General features: G+C 40.5%; 1 protein-coding gene across 2 annotated transcripts in view; it reads right to left on the bottom strand.

Annotated features, from left to right (window-relative positions):
• WRN (WRN RecQ like helicase) overlaps positions 1 to 22,697 on the bottom strand; it is a 106,529-nt gene that overhangs the window by 58,016 nt on the left and 25,816 nt on the right. For both annotated transcript variants that reach the window (XM_034771199.1, XM_034771198.1), the window contains exons 5-11: positions 21,567 to 21,715; positions 13,362 to 13,511; positions 10,382 to 10,454; positions 8,499 to 8,613; positions 2,723 to 3,143; positions 1,899 to 1,979; positions 721 to 865 (exon numbers count right to left, since the gene is read on the bottom strand). In XM_034771199.1, coding sequence (XP_034627090.1) covers positions 721 to 865; positions 1,899 to 1,979; positions 2,723 to 3,143; positions 8,499 to 8,613; positions 10,382 to 10,454; positions 13,362 to 13,511; positions 21,567 to 21,715 — 1,134 coding nt within the window. The remainder of the gene's footprint in view (positions 1 to 720; positions 866 to 1,898; positions 1,980 to 2,722; positions 3,144 to 8,498; positions 8,614 to 10,381; positions 10,455 to 13,361; positions 13,512 to 21,566; positions 21,716 to 22,697) is intronic.

Below are 22,697 nucleotides of genomic sequence, written 5' to 3'. Positions count from 1 at the left end.
AGCAAATTTGCAAAACACTGTTAGGAATAAAACCATGAATCTCTTTCTTCATGCCAAGTTGGTAAGATTACTTCTCTCAACCTATATAACCCTATGAAATACTAGCAACCAATAACCTTAGCATATTCTTGCCAATTTCTATTTGCAACACATCAGTTAAATATAACTCCTTGGAAATGGCTGGGGTGGAGTCAGGTAGTTAATCTGGAGACTGCCTAGCAGAAGGGAAGATGTCAGGGAGCAAGGGTTGGGCAGGCCAGGACTCACTTCGGCAGCACTCCCCACGTGCCCTGTCTCCACATAACCAGTTCCCAACCATTGGGTCAAAATCACCAGGAGCAGACAGACCAGCCAGGGTCCACAGATGGAGTCTTCAGGGAGCTGTGAGACGGATGTGATGAGAGGAAGACAGGCTGTGCAGAGGGCATCAGTTTGGGACAAACGATTCCCCATCCCATCTACCTTGTTCTGAATATGTTTCCAGTTTTAGTTTAGAAGGAGTCACCTACATTTAGCCAAGGACAAAATTTGACTCCAAGTTATCTTTTGGTCTCATTAGTATCAGTGAGCACTACTTCAGAACTTCAACGTTTGCTTGGTGTCTGCATGAGCAGTAAACTAAACACAGGGCTTTACGCGACCTTCCGAGTCTGCTTCTACACACAGTACAGAGTGATTGTCAATTTTTACTCATACTTCATAGTGTAATTCAGTATTTACCCCAACTCTCCTCTTCCTCCTCCTCAATGCCTTCATCTTCATCATCATCTGGAGAAAGGTGTAATTTTGTGCCATCAATTCTCTTGGTTTCAATGGAGGTAGAGTCAGTTCGACTGACTTTAGAATTATCTACATCTTCTATAGACTGAAAATGGGAAGTAAAAAGTTAACCCCTATTGCATGAAGGGGAAATAATAATGAACAAAACCTGCCATTTTGTTTGAACCAATATTGCTCAAGGGCACATGAATTCTACTCTAATTATGGCTTGGCTCAGATCCTTCAGCATGAGGCACAAAGAAGATCAATCTTGTGAGAAACTGCCATTATTAGAGGGCAACATAGGTTCAAATGTTATTGTTTTATTAATTTAAATCCCACTAAATGTTACCTTTTATAAGAGGACGTTACTTACCTGTAACTGGAGGTTCTTCAAGATATGTGAACCCTATCTGTATTCCAACACCTGCCCTCCATCCCCTCTACTGACATACTCAGCGACGATTGGAATACATATAGGGAACATCACTCGAAGAAGAAATGGTTATTCTCATTTGCCAATTACATGGTATTCTCTCCAATCCTTCCTCTGAGGCGGTCTTTCAAAATTTTAAAAACATCATGTTGAGTTTTAAATAGCTTCTTTCAGGATGTGTGATTAAACTGCTGGGCAACAGCTTTCATTTCCGATTCTCTCTCTTCCTTTGGGATTCTGTTTTGTGAATTTGATTGGGAGAGGTGGGAACTGAGGTTTTATGGAAAAACAGCCTTGTTCGTTTCTAATGACTTGAAAAATAGATGGAGAAAGGATGCAGTTCCTGATGTGATGTGACATTCAATGGGACAAGTAATATAAGAAAAGCTTGAATATTTTAGCAGTGTGGCCAATCTTATGTTCTTATCAGGAAAGCGCTGTTTAACTTTCATTATGTGAGTAGTTCAATGGGATGGTTCATAGGCTTAATTTGAAGCTTGCGCTTCAGTGCTTTGCTGGATTAGGGCCAGAATGAGGGGGAGAGAATGAGTATGACAGGATGATTTCTGATTTTTGTCAAAAATATTTAGAATATGCTGGAAAAACCCACACTATAATAAAGAGTCTCTTTCCCCTCTCTCTTCCTCCAACCAAAGTGACTAGCAACTACCTCAATGAGGGAAACAAACATTATGGCACCTACTTTAAGCATCTCCATTTCCAGTTCTTCATCACTTTCAATGACACAACCAAGCTTTTGTTCATTCTCTCTGGAATATGGTTCCTAAAGGAATATTTCAAAATAAGCCTTTATTTCACTGAAAGTCCACCACCCCTCTATTCCTCTACTAGACACATTATTTATATGTCATTCAAGGGTTAGTTGCAGATAACGCTTCGCTAAACAATGTGGTCTGGACCCTTCCCATAGTAAAACATGTTTGGAAAAATTTTAGGAGAACACAGCAAATTTCCATAGAAGTTTAAAGATTCCGTTTAACCTGGATACAGACAAACCACACAAATGAAAAGAAAATAAAGTAAAATCAATTACAGAAACTAAAAGGAATCTAGCCCCATAAAAGAGAAGTCCCTAAAAGGGCTACAATTTATGAACTCTGTAGTCCAAATTGTACCCTGTAAGAGACCTGCACATCTCCAGTGACTACAATGGGAACTGTGGAGGTATGTCCAGTGACAGAATTTGGCCAGGTACCCCCTAAAATTCATATTGTAAATATATTATTCACAGTAGAAAGAGTGAATCTAGAGTTCGTGTATGTAGCGAAGTAACAAGGATCTAAGTGGTAGCGGTGCTAAAGAGAGGCTCAGAGATCGACAAGTTTCATGGATATTGACCAGACTAAAGCTTTAAATTCAGCTTTGGGAAAGCAATTCAATATCCCTTCCTCTCTCACATATCAACTGTCACTCTGGAAGTCAACTCTTTAAAATCCCTTGGTAAATTAACAATAAGATCACTTTTCCTGCTAATGTTCATCATTTGTATGGATTTTAATCCATTACCTCAGGCAAGGCAGCGTTTAGAATTTCTTCGTTGGCCTTAAGTTCCAACATTTGAAGTTCATATTCAGTAATGTCCAGTGACATTAAGCAGTCTCTGTCTGTATTCTCCTTAGATCCTCTGTCTGCAGTTCCATCGTTCTGCTCAGGCTTACTAAGTTCCATTTCCCCACCAGTCAGGTCCCCTTCACTGACACTCAGTAACGTATCATCATCTATGTCATCATTTAAATCATCTTCAACTCTTGTAGGAAATTCAAGTGTTTCGGCCTTTTCTTCTTCAACAATGGTAGACACAACTTCAGATTTCATTGGAGCTGTAACACAGCTGCTCCCCAGCTCTGCTTGAGAGTTGGGTTCACCAAGCAACATGTTTCTTAAGGCACATATATTTTCTGATACACCAGTTAATATTTCTACAGCTCTATTGGGGGAAAAAAGGAGAATTAAATGAAGCTGTAAATAAATGTTATTATATATCTTACCAGTGGTTTTTTAAAGGCAGTTCTTGCCATTAATGATAATTCTAACATATAGCAAAATAACCCCCCCTATTTCCTCAAAACTTCATAGATGCAGCTTCATTGTTCCAGCTGGAAAAAATCTTTACATGCATACAAAATTTTCCTCAACCAAAAATCAATATACAATACCTATATTTCTGGAGGGAAAACAGTTTTCATCATGCAGTTACGCTGCTTAAATATATAAGCTCCAGGCACCAGAGGTTCCAACTCAGGCCATGCAGTGGTGAGAAGGAACAGGAAGGGCAGTCAGTCTGCCCATCCCTTTTATCCTCGGTATGGAGCATGAGGAGGGCAGGGATCAGACATGAACCAACGGACACTACTTGCAAGAATTCTCCAGTCTCAGGCACTTGGAGCACACCCGTACCCACCACGGAATACACATAGGAACCAGCACTCTAAGAAGATCTGTCAACTTTGAAAGTGCCTACCCATCTATGAACAAACATTTTCAGCTCACAAAGACAAAGTAAGAATTGATCATGAAGACTATTTTAGCCTGGCTGGTGTACTGTGGGATCATCTCAGACTCAGCTGGAAATCAAGAAGTTGACGGGGTAAAGAAACTTTCGGATGCAAATTATTAGTGTGGAAGCAAAAAAAAACTGACAGGAAGGGAATTGCAATGCATGACAGTTTGTTAGCAAAAGTCAGGCTAACTGTAACCCTAATAACGTAAGATTTGTAGAAGCAAAAAATGTGTGAGGCAAGTAAAAAAGAACTGTGTAAAAAGTTGTTGCGACCTTGTATAAATAATATGGACTGTAGACTAAGAATCTACATTAGTGAGCAAAACAAACTATCAAAATGACCTATGTATAAACAAAATGCAGCTGTTGCTCATTATTGTCTGTAACAAAAGGTATAAATGCTTGCTGTAATTGTTTACCTGTTGAGAGACCTGTTTAGCTCTCTCCCTCTATGCAACTGATAGAGAGAAAATAAAGTATCTGACTTGCTGTACCCAAACAAAAAGTGAGAACTGTTATTCTCCGACAGTCTGGGGGCTTGTCCAGGATGGCAATGCCCGCAGAGGCACCGGCAGCTGCTACGGATCATTCCCCTTCGAACACCATGGCGTCACAATAGAGGTAGGAGACCTTTTGAAATCTCTATTGGGGTGTTGGAGGAGGACTGTCCGTGGGGCTGTCTGTCCCTGTTGGGCTCATGCCATCCGAACGTATTGACTGTGCAGTAAGATCAGATGCAAAGCGGTTCTGGGGAATTGTTTTACCACCCCCAAAAAACTTGTGGGACCCATGCTTGGGAACGTGGTATTGATTGGATTTTGGGGTTTATTCTACAGGCTGCACCCTGTGTTTTAAATAAGTCCTTCAGCATGTATTGCCCTCCCTAATTGAATTTTAAATTGTAAGTACCAAAGGCACCTTGTTGCCATTGCCCCTGCCATCTCCTCCATTACACTATTACCCCTGTAACACATCCAAATACAGACAATGCCATATATTTAATAAAACCAATGGCCAAGGCCTTCACACTTTAGTGATTTATTTAAATATTGCTTAAAAAATTTTTAAGGTTTAAAATATTCCATATAAGTAAACAATTAAATAAAAAAATAAATAAATCAATAAAAATAAAAGTATATAATATCACTATCAGTGAACCCCAAAAATCTGTAATTGCAATTAATGGGTTCTATAGCAAATGTTCCTGAAATTTGCACTGTGTTAAATAAAAAAGGCCCTTATTGTTATTTGGTCACCCAATTAGTAAACAATTAAACGAATACCCAAAGAGTTTGTTTTGCCACTGGAAATTTTACCTGCATAAAACATTATTCCAGTGACTAATAATGTGACCTGTACCTTATTGCAATACACCCCTTCTTATGCCATTAATATCAATGCCTCCCAAAAGTACATAAAGGTGTTCAACCAATGAATGAGGTATAATACTACACCAAAAAAAATATATTAAAATATCAATAAACTGTAATTAACACTACACTAAGAACTGTTAAATTTTCATTGCCCTTATCCAGTTTCCAAATCACCTCTACATACCCAAATTGTTCAAAAAGGGCTGCCATTAAATTAGCACAACAAAGGGCTTGGGTTATTTCCTTTTTGAAAAAAAAAAAAAAAGACTTGACTAGATCCCTTTAGGATGGGGCCAAGAGTGCAGCAGCAGTTTAAAATATTTTTAAAAGCCAAAAACATAATAAAAAATTGGGGCAATTAGAAAAGGCCACTAGCCTTATTTCTGGGAAACAGCTACCCAGATACAGGCTAGAATTGGTAAGTTACATGTTATCTCCGCCCTTAGTTCTATGACCCAGAAGTGGCTGACAGAGATGGTACTGAATATCACTGAGGCTGGGAAGGCATTGCAGTGGGATCTAGCATGTTCAAAAATTCAAAATTTCCTGAATGACCAGCTAATGGCCATTCGGAATAATCTAAAGCGTCAGGCTTGGCCCACTGCCCTTACAGGCACATCAGGAGTACCATCTAATCTGTGGCCATGGAGACATATTTAAAGACTTTCTGGGTGGAAGTGCAAACGTTCTCAGTGCTCCTTCCAAGTATATGGACCGGTTGGGGGGGGTGGGCTCCCATATACCAAATCCTGCCAGGTCCATGGGAAAAATGCATGTGGAATTAAATAATTCATCAAAACATCTAAAAAATTAAACTACCTGGTATGCCCAATCAATTTTTAGTCAGTGCTCCTGGAATTACATCTGACATTTAAATGGGGTTAGGGAGTCAACGGACATTTTGGCCATTAAAACCCCCACAGCTTCAGTGCATCCGTAAATTGAAGCCAGGAGCAGTTGTTACTCTTCATGACTACGCTTGCTGGGAGGGTAGGGGACAAGGAACTACCCTGACAGGACACTTACTTTTTCAAGCTAATAATAGCTGTGTGTATGTTAAAGCCACCACATTGCAAAACATACATTTTAATCTTATTACCACTGCAGGCAATCATATTATTTACCGGCCTGCAAATAAAATTTTCCAAGTAGCCATTAGGTTCCAAATACCCTTTAATTGGACTAGTTTAGTACCTAATCAATTTCAAAATTTGCTTTCACTGTTACCAGAGGTTCAAAAAATCTCTAAAATACAAGGGCAAATTCAGATACTTCAATATATATATATATATCAAGTTAAAAAATAAGCCTTTCATACAGCTTATAAAGTGTCCACCTTATGTACCAAGTATAATGTATTGTGTTTTATAACTAAAACTGTACAACAACCCCATCATATTACTGCTATGAAAATATTATTGTTTGTGCTGGTGTTAGTTAGTATAAATGTATGTTATTGTTGTTATAAAGGATGTAATAATAGTAATATCTTTCATGTCCATGCTCATCGTGCATTGTCTTTACATCCAATCAAAACCCCTAAGGTTAACTAAAGTAAAATCTAAATTCCAAGACTTAATGCAAATAAAGATTTAAAAATGTTTGTTGTACTAGTAGTACAAAAGGGGGGGGTTGTAAAAGCAAAAAAAAAAAAAAAACTAACAAAAAGGAAATTGCAATACATGACAGTTTGTTAGCAAAAGTCAGGCTAACTGTAACCCTAATAACGCAAAATTTGTAAAAGCAAAAAATGTATAAAGCAAATTAAAAAAAACTGTGTAAAAAGTTGTTGCAACCTTGTATAAATAATGTGTAAATAATATGGAATGTAGATTAAGAGTCTACATTAGTAAGCAAAACAAGATATCAGAATGACCTATGTATAAACAAAATGCAGCTGTTGCTCATTATTGTCTGTAACAAAAGGTATAAATGCTTGCCTTAATTGTTTACCTGTTAAAAGACCTGTTTAGCTCTCTCCCTCTACGCAATTGCTTAAAAAAATAAAGTATCTAACTTGCTGTACCCAAACAAAAAGTAAAAACTCTGTTATTCTCCGACATTAGGTAGTCAATAGTAGTCGTCGTCGTCAGTTTTTTGTACTGGGTTTGTAAGAGAACTAACTGATTGTGGCCTCTTGACTCTCTGAAACATCATGTTGGGTCCTCAAGCTGAAGAGGCTGGACATCCCTGTGATAGAGTATCAATGCGCAGATGACATTCTGCCCTACATCTTTTCCCATCAGGCCTAGATGGAACCATTTCTATCAAGTTATTAACGATCATATTTAAACAATGAACGGTAAGAAGCAACCTGAAACTAGTAATCAGCTACGTAAACTAAAACTTGTGCGAGACCATCTTTCCTAGGCAACAGCCTATCCTGAGACTTAAAGAATTCCCAAACACACTGAGTAGAGGTACGTCCCACCTTGATTAGAAGGCTAGTTGCATTAAGTATCCAAAACTCATTGGTCACTTGAGCAATTGTTTAAGGTAGGCTTTGTCACAGTTCCAGGGCTCACAGGCTTCCCTTCAGATTATAAGAGTCCTATAGAACATGGCTGGCAGTGCTAAACCACCAATCCTCTGCTATTACACAAGGAAAAGTTGCATCCTTGTATCTGTGAGTAGAAAAGTGAAGTTTTCCCATGGACTGAAGTTTCTTTAAAAAGGGGGGGGGGGAATACACATTGTGAGGGGTGCCCCAACAAGCTCTCATGGGGTCAGCCAGCACTAACAAGACAGACCGCAAGATTTGCTCTGCCTGGACTCACAAAGCTTAAAAAGGGAAAGCCTGCCACAGGAAGGGTGGTGACTAGGGGAAGACTGCTATGCCTTGGATATAGCCGGCAACAGAGACAGTTGCACGGGTAGGGATAGCTCAGTTATCCCAGGGTTGTGAGTTCAATCCTTCAGGGGGCCACTTAAGGATCTGGGGCAAAAATCTGTCTGGGGATTGGTCCTGCTTTGAGCAGAGGGGTTGGACTAGATGACCTCCTGAGGTCCCTTCCAACCCTGATATTCTATGATTCTACTCTACCATCCCTGAGACTATATAGACCAGGTATAAAGTGAGGATTACCAAAAGGAGGAGCTGGAGGCAGACCCTAACTCAGATTAAGGACACCAGAGCCTTCAGGTAAGCCAAACCATCTCCCGGGAAAGGAACTTGTTTGTTTATTTTGTTTGGAGAATCCCTTGTATGCCTTATGCCAGAAAAGGACTCTTAGCAGCCTATATTGTGGTCTGGTGGGGACACCAGGAGGCCCTCACCCACCACAATATACACATGGATCTGTAATTATAGATAGGGTGCACTGGATTAGATACCATTAGTACAGATAAGAACATACCACTGACAGGGATTGCAAAGATAAAGAGGAAGCAGATTTGAGCAACATCTAACCTCTGCATATTTTTAAGTTGTCCAAAAGTGCTGGGAAGACCATTAGCCAGCTCCACCATTTCTTCAGCTAATGAGGACAGCTGCTTCTTGACTTCATTTGGCAACATCTCCCCATCTGAAAAACTCAATGTCAGTGAAGTTTCTTGACATATAACTCACCTCTCTTCTCTATGCATACGCAAATAAGCTTACTAGATCGTTACTGACTCAAGAGAAACAGTGGTTGCTATAGTTAATTATAATTATAGTTACAGTTAATAGCTTTGTCTATTTCCCATTTTCAGAAGCAGCCTGACAAGGTGCTGCACAGTGAGGGGGAAGGGGAAAACGGGACCCAGCTGGGACAAACCATCCCTACCAGCACCATCCAGACCCAGAACTGCACAGAGGTTACCCCACCTCTTCCTAGGGGCACCAGGACTCATGCAGCACTCCCTCCCCTGAGCCATGTGGAGCCAGCCCAAAGAGCCAAAGAAATTCAGCAGGAACAGACACAGAAGTAGCCTCCCAAGTATTACCAAAGGGACGAGCAGATACCAACATCGTCATCATACAGCCTTGACTCTAGACTTTCTCTGCCCTGTGCTGATGGGTTGCTTGTTCCACCCCCTCACTCACAGACTCTTCACTTTGAGCCAATGGGAGACACAGTGTCACAGCACTTTTGAGATGTCAGGCCACTTATGTATGCTCCTCCGCATGGAATTAGGAGTCTAGCTTTAAGCTCCTATTTTTTAAGAATCTGGACATAAGGCTCTTTGGGACAGGAAACTTGCTTCATTTAAACAAGTCTGAGCACATGTACATGCTATTGCGCTACAAACAAAGTGAACAGCCCACACATTTAGACTAAATGTTCTTAGGCCCAGATCCTACAAAGACTTATGCAACTTTAAACATGAGTAGTTCCATTGACTTTAGTATCATAAACTAAACTAAAAGGTGTTTAATTTGTTAACGCTCATAAAAAGTGAGCAACCATGCAGCTGAATCATGCACAAGCTGCAAATATAGAGACATCCGCTAAAAGAGATCACAAAAATTAAGCCTTGTGATCAAGAAGGCTTGATTGCTGCTGCATGGTCATCACAGGGAAAATAAGGGTACAGCCTGCATAGAAAGAGAATAAAATCTTTTCCACGCGGCTTTCCCTGGTCAAGAGCAACACTAAGATTTTTAGCTTAACTCATTATTACTGATGTGAAAATGGGAGATAAGCTCTTCTGAAAATCTGGGCATATATTTAGGTACCTAAATAGGAACTACTGGGTAACAAGCTTTTTATAAAATCTGGACAAGTTCTCTCGCTCGGCAGAAATGAAGCAAAATCAGCTGTGACATTTTCCATTAAATCTAATAATCTATATACCAAAAAATTCAAATGCTGTGTGCCCGTAGGACAAAGCGGAAGTTTACAGTTTGCTGGTATTCCATGGGATATTTACATCTCCTGAGCTATGAGGAAAAAAAGACCAGCTCTGGCAGACCTCACTCCACGGCAGGATGAGAAGCAGGAGACACTATGGTATTTCCCTCTTTCTCACAAATGCATGAGATGGCACTGAACATGCCGTAATTCACAAAGTGGCCAATAGTTTATTCAAGCATCTGACCCTATTACGGTGTGGAGTAACAAAAGTAAGTAAGAGTGAGATCTCTTACCAGCCCCCTCATAGAACTTAGCCACACACCACAGAACGATGAGACTGAGCTCCCCTGTCACTTACTGCCCCTTTTTGAAAACCACTCAGATACCCAGGTGATACAGGTGAACAAAGAACCCAAATAGAATACTCTCACTGCAAGTTGTCTGTAAACCCCAAACAGTTCAATGTCCAATTAGAAAAAACACACATTCTTTATGCTTTTAATTTGCAATTTACCGTTTTTTATACTATAGAGCCTCTGATCACAGTTATTCATATTTTCCAGTTTTTGGTAAATGAGGAGGCCTGCCTGTGAAGAAAAGCAAAACAAATTTAATGCTTCAGATTCCATACAGATCACATATTACATTTTTTTCCTTCCATGGTTGGAAAAGCCTAAAACAAACTGAACAGGCTACAAATTTCTTCTCCAATCCAAGATGTAAATTCAATTTAACACTAAAGTGAAGGATTTTTGTTCCAAACAATGTCAATAATGCAACATTAAGTTAGAGAACTCAATACAAAATACAATTTAGCCTAACACTTTCTTAAGGTAAAGTTAAGGGTGCAGGAACAGATCAATGATTTTAGTGAACATTACCTCAAGACATTAGAGGTGTGTTCGTTTATTTTTTAAAAAGTTAGAAACACAGCAAATGCTGAGTTAAACTCTTGCTAAACAATGCACCCAAAATGCCTTTGCTCTACACCCCATGGGCCCAGTCAGATCGACACACAGGCCATGTCTACACTACCGGCTAAATCGACACTGTAGTCTTCCAGGGAGTACTCAACTCATCTAGATATTTGCCTAGTTTTACAACCGGCTACATAAAAAACACTAGTGAAGTCAGTACAAACTAAAATTTCATACGACTTGTTTAACCTGCTCTATACACAATACACTTACATGTAAGTACAATATTTATATTCAAATTGATTTATTTTATAATTCTATGGTAAAAATTAGAAAGTCAGCAATTTTCCAATAACAATGTGCTGTGACACTTTTGTATTTTTATGTCTGATTTTGTAAGCAAACAATTTTTAAATGAGGTGAAACTTGGGGGTACTCAAGACAAATCAGACTCCTGAAAGAAGTACAGTGGTCTGGAAAGGTTGAGAGCCACTGGATTATGGCACAGCTAAAACATTAGTATCATCTGCCTCGTGTTCCATGGCACACAAAACGTGGGCAGACCATGTCCTCTATTTTCATTTACTAGAGAGCCTCATGGACATCTACAGTGCTCTATAAAATACTAAACAGAACTACAACAATTACTGTTCCTGGTAACCTCCTGATAAGTCTCGTAAGTGAACTCAAAGATATATATAAATCTCTGGTTCACTGCTCATCTCCAGGTGTATTAGAAAAAGCATCATTTACTGAGAATGAGGAGAACTGTACTTTGGTCAATAAGCAACTTCACATAGAGTGAGGCTTGGACTCTCAGTCTTGGAGCTGCTGTTGAAAAGGCTTTTCCTTGTGCCTTGTTCAAGGTTATACCTAAATGTTGTAGAAAACAATATGCCCCTTCAGCTCATCTTAGTAAGGAGACAGACTACTGCATGAAGCACCAGCTGTAACTTCTTTCCACGTTTTGCCTAAACCCAGGGAGAGAGAATTGCAATAGTCTAGCCTGGGAATGCTGAACCACAAGCCACTGTGGCCAGGTCATCGTTTGAGATGGAACTATTATGATGTATATGAATTTGATGCTACTGAGAACAAGTACTCCAAGTGGGCACCTCTCCCCACCTACCCTAGCCTGATGGAGCGAGAGGCCTGTATGGGCCAAAAGGGAGGAGGGCAGGGTTTGGGGAGAGGGAGAGTCAGGCTCCCGGGTTTGGTTGGTTTCATGAATTTCCCATGGAGAAGAGGGAGAAAGCATTGGTATAGGGGAAAGATGAGGTGCTGAGATGTGAGGGGAGTCCCTGGGGTAGCTGGCGGGAGACGTGGGCAGAGAAATTCTATAAAACTGACATGATATTAACCTCCTTTGCAAAGCACTTTGAGATCTATTGATGTAAAGCGCAAGATATTGTAATTACTTCATTCCCATATGCAACTGTTCAGTGAAGTAAGACCGTTCCGCTCCTCCATTTGTCCCCATCCCCTTTTCTAATGAATAATTAAGCATTGTTTCCAAAACTAACGGAACATTTATTTGATTGGATATTATGCCTGCCTGAATGGGCTCTTACTATTTCTCTGAGGGATAACTTTTCCTGCTAATAGACAGTGTCCTTAGTGTGCCAAATGATAAACATTTATATTGGGATGGTATCATTTCTGGTCAGGACTTGACAAGTTTGATATTTTTCTTTGCCATTCCTATTCTGATCCACAGAATTGAAGTTATTATTGAAGATGCAACAAGTCTTTAAAGCAATGCTGCTCTTTAGGCAATTTTAATCCTAACTTTTTAAATTTTATGGGTTTATACTTCTAAACTGTACAGTTTTATAGAAGTATTCACAAATCAGACCCACTCGGAGAGAATACCTTGGAGAAACAGCCTCCAGTAAATACATGGGTTAAAACGCAATCAAGAACTGAAAATGTTGGACAGTGGCCTACACAATGTGTCAGGGGCCAGCCTGCAAAGAGCCACTCTTCTGGCAACCTAATGAGTGCAGCTGGCCCTGATTGGTTGAAGGAGTCAACTGCACCATTTGATTGGCTGAAGGAATCAATAGGCTGATACTTAAGCTCAGGAGCTGCTCCACACATTCCTAACCCACAGCTGCGCTTATCTGCCTTCACTGTCTCTAGCCTGGCTCCAGCCATTGCCTGCACCTGCTCCAGCTCCCAGATTCTTCCTGACTTCTGATTACCAGCTCAGACCCTTGGCTCTGCCTTCTGACTGACAGTGGTTCACCCTTCGCCTTAGGCTTTGGTCTGACACCCAGCTACAACCCTTGGCTTCGCTCCTGTACCCACACTGTCTGGATTCAGCTCTAACTGGTAGGCCGGACTCTTGCTCCGAACTCTCGGCCAGACTGCCCACAGCTCAGTCACCGACACGATGAAGCTTTATAGAGTGTTTTGTGGGGCAAAGATTTAATACTAACAATTTTGTTGTGAGGAATCTGGATTACAGGATTGGTGAGTTCCACTGCAGCAAGACATTAAAAAGGTTGGCAAATAATGTATTAAGAGGAATGAAATAGTTAAAAACATGGAGTGGAGCTCTCTATTTGTACCCACATAAGCGTCAGTGGCTGCATACAACTTCTGCTCCTCGCTGAGTGGAAATTCTTCCCAGTTACTACAACGGACAAACTTGTCCATCAGAAGCTGCTTGCTGAACAGATGTTTTACCAAGCCATTTAGACTCCATATCTCCTTACACTTCAGCTAAAAATAAGAAATATTTATTAAGTTCAAAATAATTGTACATGGTAAAAATAATTCTCAGAATAAGGTAACAAAGCTGATTCAACATTACAAGTGGAGACTCTGAATAGATCATAATTAACTCATTCCTCAATAAAATGACTGACCTACAAATGTACAACTTGATTCTGCTCCCATCAGAGCCAACTGCAGTGTTACAACTGAAAAACTACAGCATTTGTGCCCTGACACAGTGTTCCTGCACAGTGTTGTTCCCTTCTTGCCAACTAGATTGCTGCATCAGGGCACCATCAGCATATGCAATGAGAAGTTGGTGTCCACAGCATAGCAAAAAAGGGAGAAATACACCACACAAGTGCTCAATACTGGTCATTTTAAAGCACTGACTGTAACCTTTCCACTTCACCATCATCTTAAAAGGCTTTTATGGTGCTTTCCTGAGATGATGCTGTTCCCATTTACTGGTCATTGTTTCAGCCTCCCAGCACATGGTTTCTGGTTCTACTAAATGGTAGTTTCCCTGAGTTTAATGTGGCATGGTTCTCTCAAACCAGGTTCAAAGGCACAGCCTTCTACTAAGTATTAAAACTTCACCTTAAGATTTTTTAATTTCTGTATGCCATGCCTATCACTAGGGGAAGTAAGCGTGGTCAGAAGTTATGTTCTCTACATCTGTATTCTAGCAATATGACGACATTAGGCCAGTAGAGACCAAAATAATTCATTCTTATCCCAGATATAGAATCCTTTGCTCCCTGAGCCAAGCTGTCTAGTACATAGGTATTTCCCAATGCAACCAGATGCATGAATACAAACGTATGTGCATATCTGGATTTGATATCTGAAGATTTAATCAATAATTACCAACATCTACATTAGGGCTCTGGATAGAGGTTAGAATAGTAAAGTTTTATGCTGGTGGGACAGAGAAAGGGGCAGATGTAATGGTCAACGCTCAGACTTGAAAATGGGAACTGCATCAGTTGTAGTACTTTGGGGAATTTAAGCACTATGCATTATGCCATCTGACAGTCATACAGGGAACAGAGACAAGGAAGTACTCAACAACACGTTAATGGGCCCTGCTCCAAGAGAGAATGATTATTCAGAACGACAGGGAGTAAAACCTAGGAACTGCCAGAGAGTAGCAGACACATAGCCCACCTAGCCCAGTGTTCCAGCTCTAAGAGAAGCCAGCACCAGATGCTTCAGAGAAAGATGAAGGAAACCCCACAGTGGGCAGATGGGAGATAGTCTGCTCCCCACATCAGGTCTCATTTCTTGGTCTCGAATAGTTAGAGATTGGCTTAAGCCCTGAAGTATGTTTAAAATCCCTTTCCAATGTTTTTATTAGTGTTAACTCCTATAATGCTGCATATTCTTGTTATCCATATAAAACTGTCCAATCCCTCTTTGGGCCTTGATAAACTGCTGGCCTCAACAACTCTGCTACATACTGAGCAGACACCTTCAATGAAACTTCTACTATGACACCCATGTCCCTTTTCTGAGTTGATGCGGTTAAACTACCAGTGTATTTCACAGAGTTCTAAATGTTACCCTCCATCGTGCATTACTTTGCATTTATCCACACTGGCTTTTATTTCACATTGTGTTGCCTTTTCACCTAGCTTGGTTAGGTCTCTCTGAAGTTCCACACTGCTCATCACTAACAAATAACTGTGTCATCTGCAAATAGTGCTACTTCAGTAATCACTCCCCCTTCCGATTGGAAACAAAGAGTACATCCAAAAAACCTACATTAAAATACCACTAAGGGTACAAAGTCAAGCACTCAAGTTAGGAAATGCCAGTATTAAGGTTTCCATTGGAACCCTAGTTCATCCCCTTGTGTGTATGCATGATGATACAGTGTAATTACATGAGCCCAATAATATGTTTTCCACAGGACCCTGCCTCGTTTAATCTCCCCTCCCTCCTGTTATATCACGTCCCCATATGCTGCTGCCTCTGCCCTGCATGTTTTCCCCTACTTCCTCACCCTTGTTCCTTAATTCTCTGCCAGTCAAGCAGCTTGCTCCATATATTTATGCCTGCATCTGTAATTTTCACTCCATGAATCTGAAGAAGTGGGGGGGTTTTACCCACGAAAGTTTATGCCCAAATAAATCTGTTAGTCTTTAAGGTGCCACTGGACTCCTCGTGTGTTTTTGTAAACTTTAAAGAAGACTCCACCGAGCATGTGCAAACTGAGATTTTCCAAAAGCTTACAACTTGGTCAAATTAGGGTGAATTTCAGAGGAACAATAAAAGGCACATTCCTGACACCCTGTCAAATTTTGCGCCGTTGCTCTGATGCCTGGAGGCAATAGAGCTGCTCAATGAAGCAGCTGTAAGAACTTTAACTTGGATAAATTAATGCGTTTTTCCCAAACCTCATTCTCAGGAACAGCTGAACCATTCTAGCTAAAACTCTCCAAAATAACGCAACCTTAGGCAAATGCTCAGCATAGAAAATTTCAGCCCAAGATTCCAAGTGAAATCTTGGGAAAAAACGTGTTGGGGGAACGTTAACTATAGGCACACTATCGGCACCACCTACAAAATTAAACACTGGACCCAGTATGGAACCTAGAGTCATGCCACTGTCAACCTTTCATCATGAAGAAAACTGGCCATTTATTCCTACTCTTTGTTTTGTGTCTGGATCAAAAACCAACCAGGAGAGAATTCTTTGCCTCTTCCCCGATGACTAATTTTAGTGGCTCATGTGGGACACTATCAGAGGCCTTTCAACAATCTAAATAAATCTGTATCAACAATAGAGGTCCCACCCCACAGTCTGACAGCCTCTATTCTATTGAGAAGGATGAAAGTCTCAAGGAAAGAACATCAAGCTGAAGCAGAGGGAAGTGATCCCATAGTTGGGACCCTCCTACCAGCTGATCTCATGGTATCCTCTCACACTGAGGAGACCTCTCTGGGGGAGGGGATCCCTGTTATTAGGAAGAGACAAGTAATAGCAATGGTGGATTCAATATTAGAAATATAGACAGTTGGGTTTGTGCGTGGATGAGACAATGGTGTTGGAATTTTGATTTATCTGGAACTAGGGAACTTTGGGGGGAAAGGAGGTGCTTATACAGAAAGAATGGGCCCACCTAAACCAAAACAGAACCAGATTGCTGGCATGTAAAATTTAAAAGGTCGTAAATGACTTTTTAAACGAAGGCTGGGGGAAAGCTGACAGGTGTGAAGGAGCACACGGTGCAATACATACCTTAAGGGAGGATTTATTGAATATGCTACTCTATATCCTAAGAAAGAGAAGAAAAGTTGATAAAGTACAGATCACTGAAAATAAAAAACAAACACTCAAACGGAAAAGACTGCCATTCAATTGCAGCACAAGACGACAGACAACTAAATATTACCATAAGTGCTTGTAGACAAATGCTAAAAGTCTAAATACTAAGATGGGTGAACTTGAGTGCCTGGAATAAAATGAGGATATTGATGTAATAGGCATCACAAAAACTTGGTGGGAATGATGGTAATCAATGAGACACGATAATACTAAGATACAAAATATACAGCGATGAGAGCAGGTCACGCTGGTGAGAGAGATGCACTATATGTGAAAGAAAGCATAGAGTGAAAAGTAGTAAAAATCTTATATGAATCAAGCAGTATCATGGAATCTCAATGAACAGAAATTCCACGCTTGAATAATAAGAGGATAGCCGTAAGAATATACTATCTACCACATGACCAGAATCACGACTGTCACTGTGAAATGCTCAAGGAAACTGGAGAGGCTACAAAAACAAAAAATGCAATATCACCAGGAGATTTCAACTATCCCCTACTGACTGGGAACATGTCATCTCAGGACAGGATGCAGAAATAACATTTCTAGACACCATTAAAGAGAGCTTCTGGGAGCAGCTAGTCCTGGGACCCATAAAGGGAGAGGCAAGTCTTCATTTAGTTCTAAGTGGCACACAGGATCTAGTCCAAGAGGTAAATGTAGTTGAATTGCTCCGTAATAGCTACCATAACGTAATTAAATTTAACATCATTGTCGGGGAGAAAATACCAAAGAAACCCACCACAAGTAGCATTTAACTTCAAAAAAGGCAACTAAACAAAGACAAGGAAGCTAGTTATATTGAAATTAAAAGGAACAAGAGTGATAAGCCTGCAGGCTGCATGGAAACTTTAAAAAAAATATAACAGAGGCGCCAACTATGTGTGTATCCCAAATAATAAAAAAAAAAAAACCTACACACACACACACACACACACACACACACACACAAAGAGCCCCCAAAAGTGCCACCCCATAGTTACACAGAGTAAAAGAGGTGGTTAGAGACAAAAAGCATCCTTTAAAAATTGGAAGTCAAATCCTACTGCGGCAAATAGAAAGGCACATACACTGCGGCAAGTCAAGAGTAAAAGCATAATCAGGTAGGCCAAAAAGAATTTGAAGAGCAATTCGCAAACTACAGAAAAACTAACAGAAAAAAAAAAATGTTAAGTACATAAGAAGCAGAACACCTGCCAAACAACCAGAGGGACCACTGGTTGGATCAACGTGCTAAAGAAGCACTCAAGGAAGGCCAGGCCATTGTGGAGAAGCTAAACGAATACAGTAACTCCTCACTTAACGTTGTAGTTATGTTCCTGAAAAATGCGACTTTAAGCGAAACGATGTTAAGTGAATCCAATTTCTCCATAAGAACGAATGTAAATAGGGGGAGTTAGGTTCCAGGGAAATTTTATATTATATATACATACATACATACATACACACACACACACACACACACACACAGTATAAGTTTTAAACCAATAATGTAATACTGTACACAGCAATGATGATTGTGAAGCTTGGTTGGGGTGGTGAAGTTAGAAGGTGGAAGAAGAGGGTGGGATGTTTCCCAGGGAATGCCTTACTGCTAAATGATGAACTAGCATTCGGCTGAGCCCTCAACAGTTAACACATTGTTGTTAATGTAGCCTCACACTCTACAAGGCAGCACGAATGGCGGGAGGGAAGACAGCATAGCAAACAGAGACACACACTCTGAGTGAGAAAGAGAGAGAGAGATTTACATTGCCCCTTTAAGTATGCTGATACCACTCTAAGTACCTTGCCTTTTTAAGTAGATCAGCAAGTTGAGACAGCAGCTGTGGCCAGCAAGCCCCCTCCATCCTGAGCCTTGTCGTATCCCCACCCTACTCTATATGGAGAAGAGGTAAGCAGGGGCAGGAGCAGGGGGACACCCTGACACTAGCCCACCTCTTCCCCCCCGGCACAGCAAGCAGGAGGTTCCCGGGAGCAACTCCAAGGCAGAGGGCAGGAGGGACAGCTGAACTGCTGGCAATTGATAGCCTGCTGGGCAGCTGCCGCACAGGGAACTTAGGAGAGTGGGGAGCTGATAGGGGGGCTGTCGGTCCACCCTGGTTCCAAGCCCCCACCAGGTATCTGCAACTGGCTGCTCTTCCTGCAAGCAGTGGACAAAGCAGGCAGCTGCCAAAGGCAGCACTGCGCAACTTTAAACAAGCATGTTCCCTAATTGATCAGCAACGTAACAATGAAACAAGGTTAACCGGGACGACTTTAAGTGAGGAGTTACTGTACTTTCCATCAGTATTCACTGAAGAGGATGAGGGGGAGATTCCCACACCAGAGCCGGTCTTTTTAGGTGACAAATCTGAGGAACTGCCCCTTATTGAGTCAGTAAAAAAGGTTTTGGAACAAACTGATAAATTAAACAGTAATAAGTCACCTGAACCGGACCCAGGCCTGATCCCTGTGGGACCCACTTGATAAACCCTTCCAGCTTGACTGTGCGCCCCTAATAACTACTCTCTCTGGGAACCATTTCCCAACCAGTTATGCACCCACCTTATGTTCTTAACTGGTTCTCCTTTATCCACTACTTCACTCATATATTCAAAGAATTCTAACATATTAATCAAATATGATTTTCCTTTGCAGAAACCATGCTAATTAGACCCAATGCTATTGTGATTTTCTAGATGACTTCTTATTCTATTTTTAAGTATTGTTTCAACCAATTTGTCAGGTAATAGTTAAGACTTTCTGTGGTCTGCAATTCCTCATATCACTCCTAGGCCAAGTCTACACTACCTCTGACTTCAGTACAACTTACATTCCTCAGGAGTGAGCGTAAGCCATCTCCCAGAGTGACGTAAGTTACACTGACTATGCTCCGCTGTGGACAGCACTATTTTTGGCAGGACAGCTTCTCCCGCCAACATAGCTACCACCTCCTGCGGAGATGGATTTATTATGCCAACAGGAGAGCTCTCTCCCATCAGCACAGAACATCTTCAGCAGACACACTACAACAGCGCAACTGTGCCAATGTACCGCTTCTAGTGTAGACCAGCTCCTAGAGTTTTTTATAGCTATAGGTGCAACATTTGCTATTCTCCAGTCCTCTGGAACAGTAAGTGTAGAGTACAGACCCTTTGAAGAGCTCCATGATATTCACTGATTTTTTTTGTCTCTAAGATTTGTGCAGTCAGTTTAAGGCTAACCCTTTACACAAATTCAAAGATTTCTTTGAGATGAGCACCAGGTATTTGAAACACACATGCAAATTAGGAGGAAATTAGAAGTTGTTCATGGGATAGAAGGGATAATTTAATCCAATATGTTGTAAACATAATATGGTGATGTTTCAATCTAAGTTTACATTCACCTTAACAATTTTTAGGGATTTTTTTTATTTTCTATAATAAAGTTTTACTCAAAGACAACCTGAGTTGCATTCAGTGACTTAGCAGACAGCAGCTCTGCCTGGTGCCCCAGAGAAAAGCAATCAACTCTGACTCTGAGGCAACTGAGTCAGGGAAAGGATAATGATCTAAGCAATGGGACAAATGCAAGGCAAATGTGGGGAACCCGCCCAGGGCAGATGAAATTCAGTGTTGATAAGGAATAATCCGAGTTCCTCGTACCCTTAACTGAGTTCTAAATAATTAACTGGAGAATGACCTGGGCGTCATTGCAGACAGCACAACAAAAACCTCTGGCCAATGTGCAACAGCAGTCAGAAAAATAAATAGGCGTTAGAGTTCATAAGGAATGGCATGGAGAATACTATGGAAAAATATTGTCTTGTTACATGAATCAATCATTTGTCCTCACCTGAAATGAGGTGATGGGGCATGGAAAAACCTCATCTATTAATTGATATTGAAAAGATTGGAACTCTTCACATCTTAGAGAGGGGACATGATACAAGTTTACAAAATAACGAATACCATAGGGATTGCGGCTCAGAAACTTCTCTTCACCCTCTCTCATAATACAAGGACAAGGAAATTGAAAGGAATTGAAACTGAAAGATGGCAAATTCGAAACCAATAAAAGGAGATACTTTTTCACACAATGAGTAATTGGATTATTGCATTCTCTGCCACAAGAGATCACTGAGACAAAGAGCTTAGCGGGATACACAAAGGATGAAACATTTATATGGATAACAAAAATAGCTACAGTTTTGGAAGGTCATGCTTCATGGCATAAGCCAGCCCATAACTACTGGGGATAGAAGGAATTTTTCCCTGGGGCAGGTTATCCCATAACTGCCAAGTGCAGAGTTTCTTGCACCTTCTTCTGAAGCATCTAGTACTGGCCACTGTTGGATACAGGACAATGGACTAGATGGACCTTGAGTCTGATCCAGTCTGGCAATTCCTGTTAGTAAACATAAAAGGGAATACAATTCGATTGATTTAAAAAAAAAAAAAAAAAAAACACACATGTTCCAAATGGAACAAAATGGCCAGAAACTGAGCTGAGGGGGAAAAAAAGATCTGTGGGAAAATCAAATATACTATGCAATGAAAATACAAGCATTTAATACTGTAACTCTTACTTGAGTTCCTTCCAAATTCAAACACTTTAAGAAGTGTCACCTGGTAATATTTATCTCTGGTAATAGATCTACGGTGTATGACCGGTGCCACATTTAGATTTCTATGAAAACAAAAACCTCCCCTTATTTAGCATAATAAGACCCCCCCCGCTCCATGAAACTGAATTTTTACTTTTTCATTGGCGACATCAGCCAGCTCTACAAAGCTCTTCAGTTTGATTTCGAAGTCGTTCATCAGCTTCCACTGATCTCCTTCAATTCCTACTCCAACCTTTTTAACGGCTTCATCTTCAAGCAATCTTTTGAGTCCCTTGGGAAAACCTAAAACAGATTAAATCCAAATATAATCAACTATATGGCAAAAGCTGCCAGATTTTAATTTCATATAGAAATAGGTAGAATCCTATCAAGGATAAATTTGGGCAATCTTCCTTTTTTACAGTAATAGCCAAATGGTCACTACATCTGTATCTATAAAGCAGTCAACTTAGCCATCAAACAAGTGCACGTGATTTCTAGTATGGCACTTTAATGCCAACGCAGGCCAATCAGTTTATATTTTGTGCTAGCTGGAACTCCAACTGGTTGTAGTATAATTTCATCTGGAGGCAAGCGACACTGAAATTATGCAAATGTTTGGGGGTTTTTTCCTTATGGAAACAACAGATCAAAAAATGGCTTCCAATCCAATATTTACTTCTAAATGCCTCATTCACCAGCATGAATGGCAATCAGCAAAAAACAGGAAACTGCTTTTGGAAAATAAATTTCTGATCCATATAGCTGAACGATCACTAAAATTGAATGTGTTATTTCAATATTTTTCACATATTTACTCCCAAATTATTACACTGTATGCAGTTTTATGTTAACTTAAAACACAGGCAACCAGACACACAGGGACCCATTAGGAAAATACATTTCGGTACACTACTAATATAAGAGTACTGTTCAAAGCACTTGGAAAAAAACACAGTTAGGAAAGTAGATTTCTCTGGAAACTCAGGTGGGTTGGAATAACATACTAAAAGCAACTTAACCAAAAAACAAGCCAAGCAGAAGCGTTGCTGCCATCAGAGTATTCTGAGAAAGACGTGATATTTGGGAGAAATCTGATACCAGGAGTAGGTCCTGCAGTGGTTGCCCAGTGGGGACAGCAAACTCTAAACAAATGGGGCAGGATCTCTAGAAGTACTGTACACCAACAGCTCCCAGTGACTCCAAGCAGGAGAAAGAACTGAGATGCATTTTTCACTGACAATTTAAATATAAATGAGTTGTGAGCAATTATATTCCTTCCTAC

This window comes from Trachemys scripta, chromosome 5 (assembly GCF_013100865.1).
Source record: "Trachemys scripta elegans isolate TJP31775 chromosome 5, CAS_Tse_1.0, whole genome shotgun sequence".
In the NCBI taxonomy this organism is placed as follows: domain Eukaryota; kingdom Metazoa; phylum Chordata; order Testudines; family Emydidae; genus Trachemys; species Trachemys scripta.
Note: the sequence above shows the minus strand (reverse complement) of the source record. Positions and strands in the feature narration are given on the sequence as shown.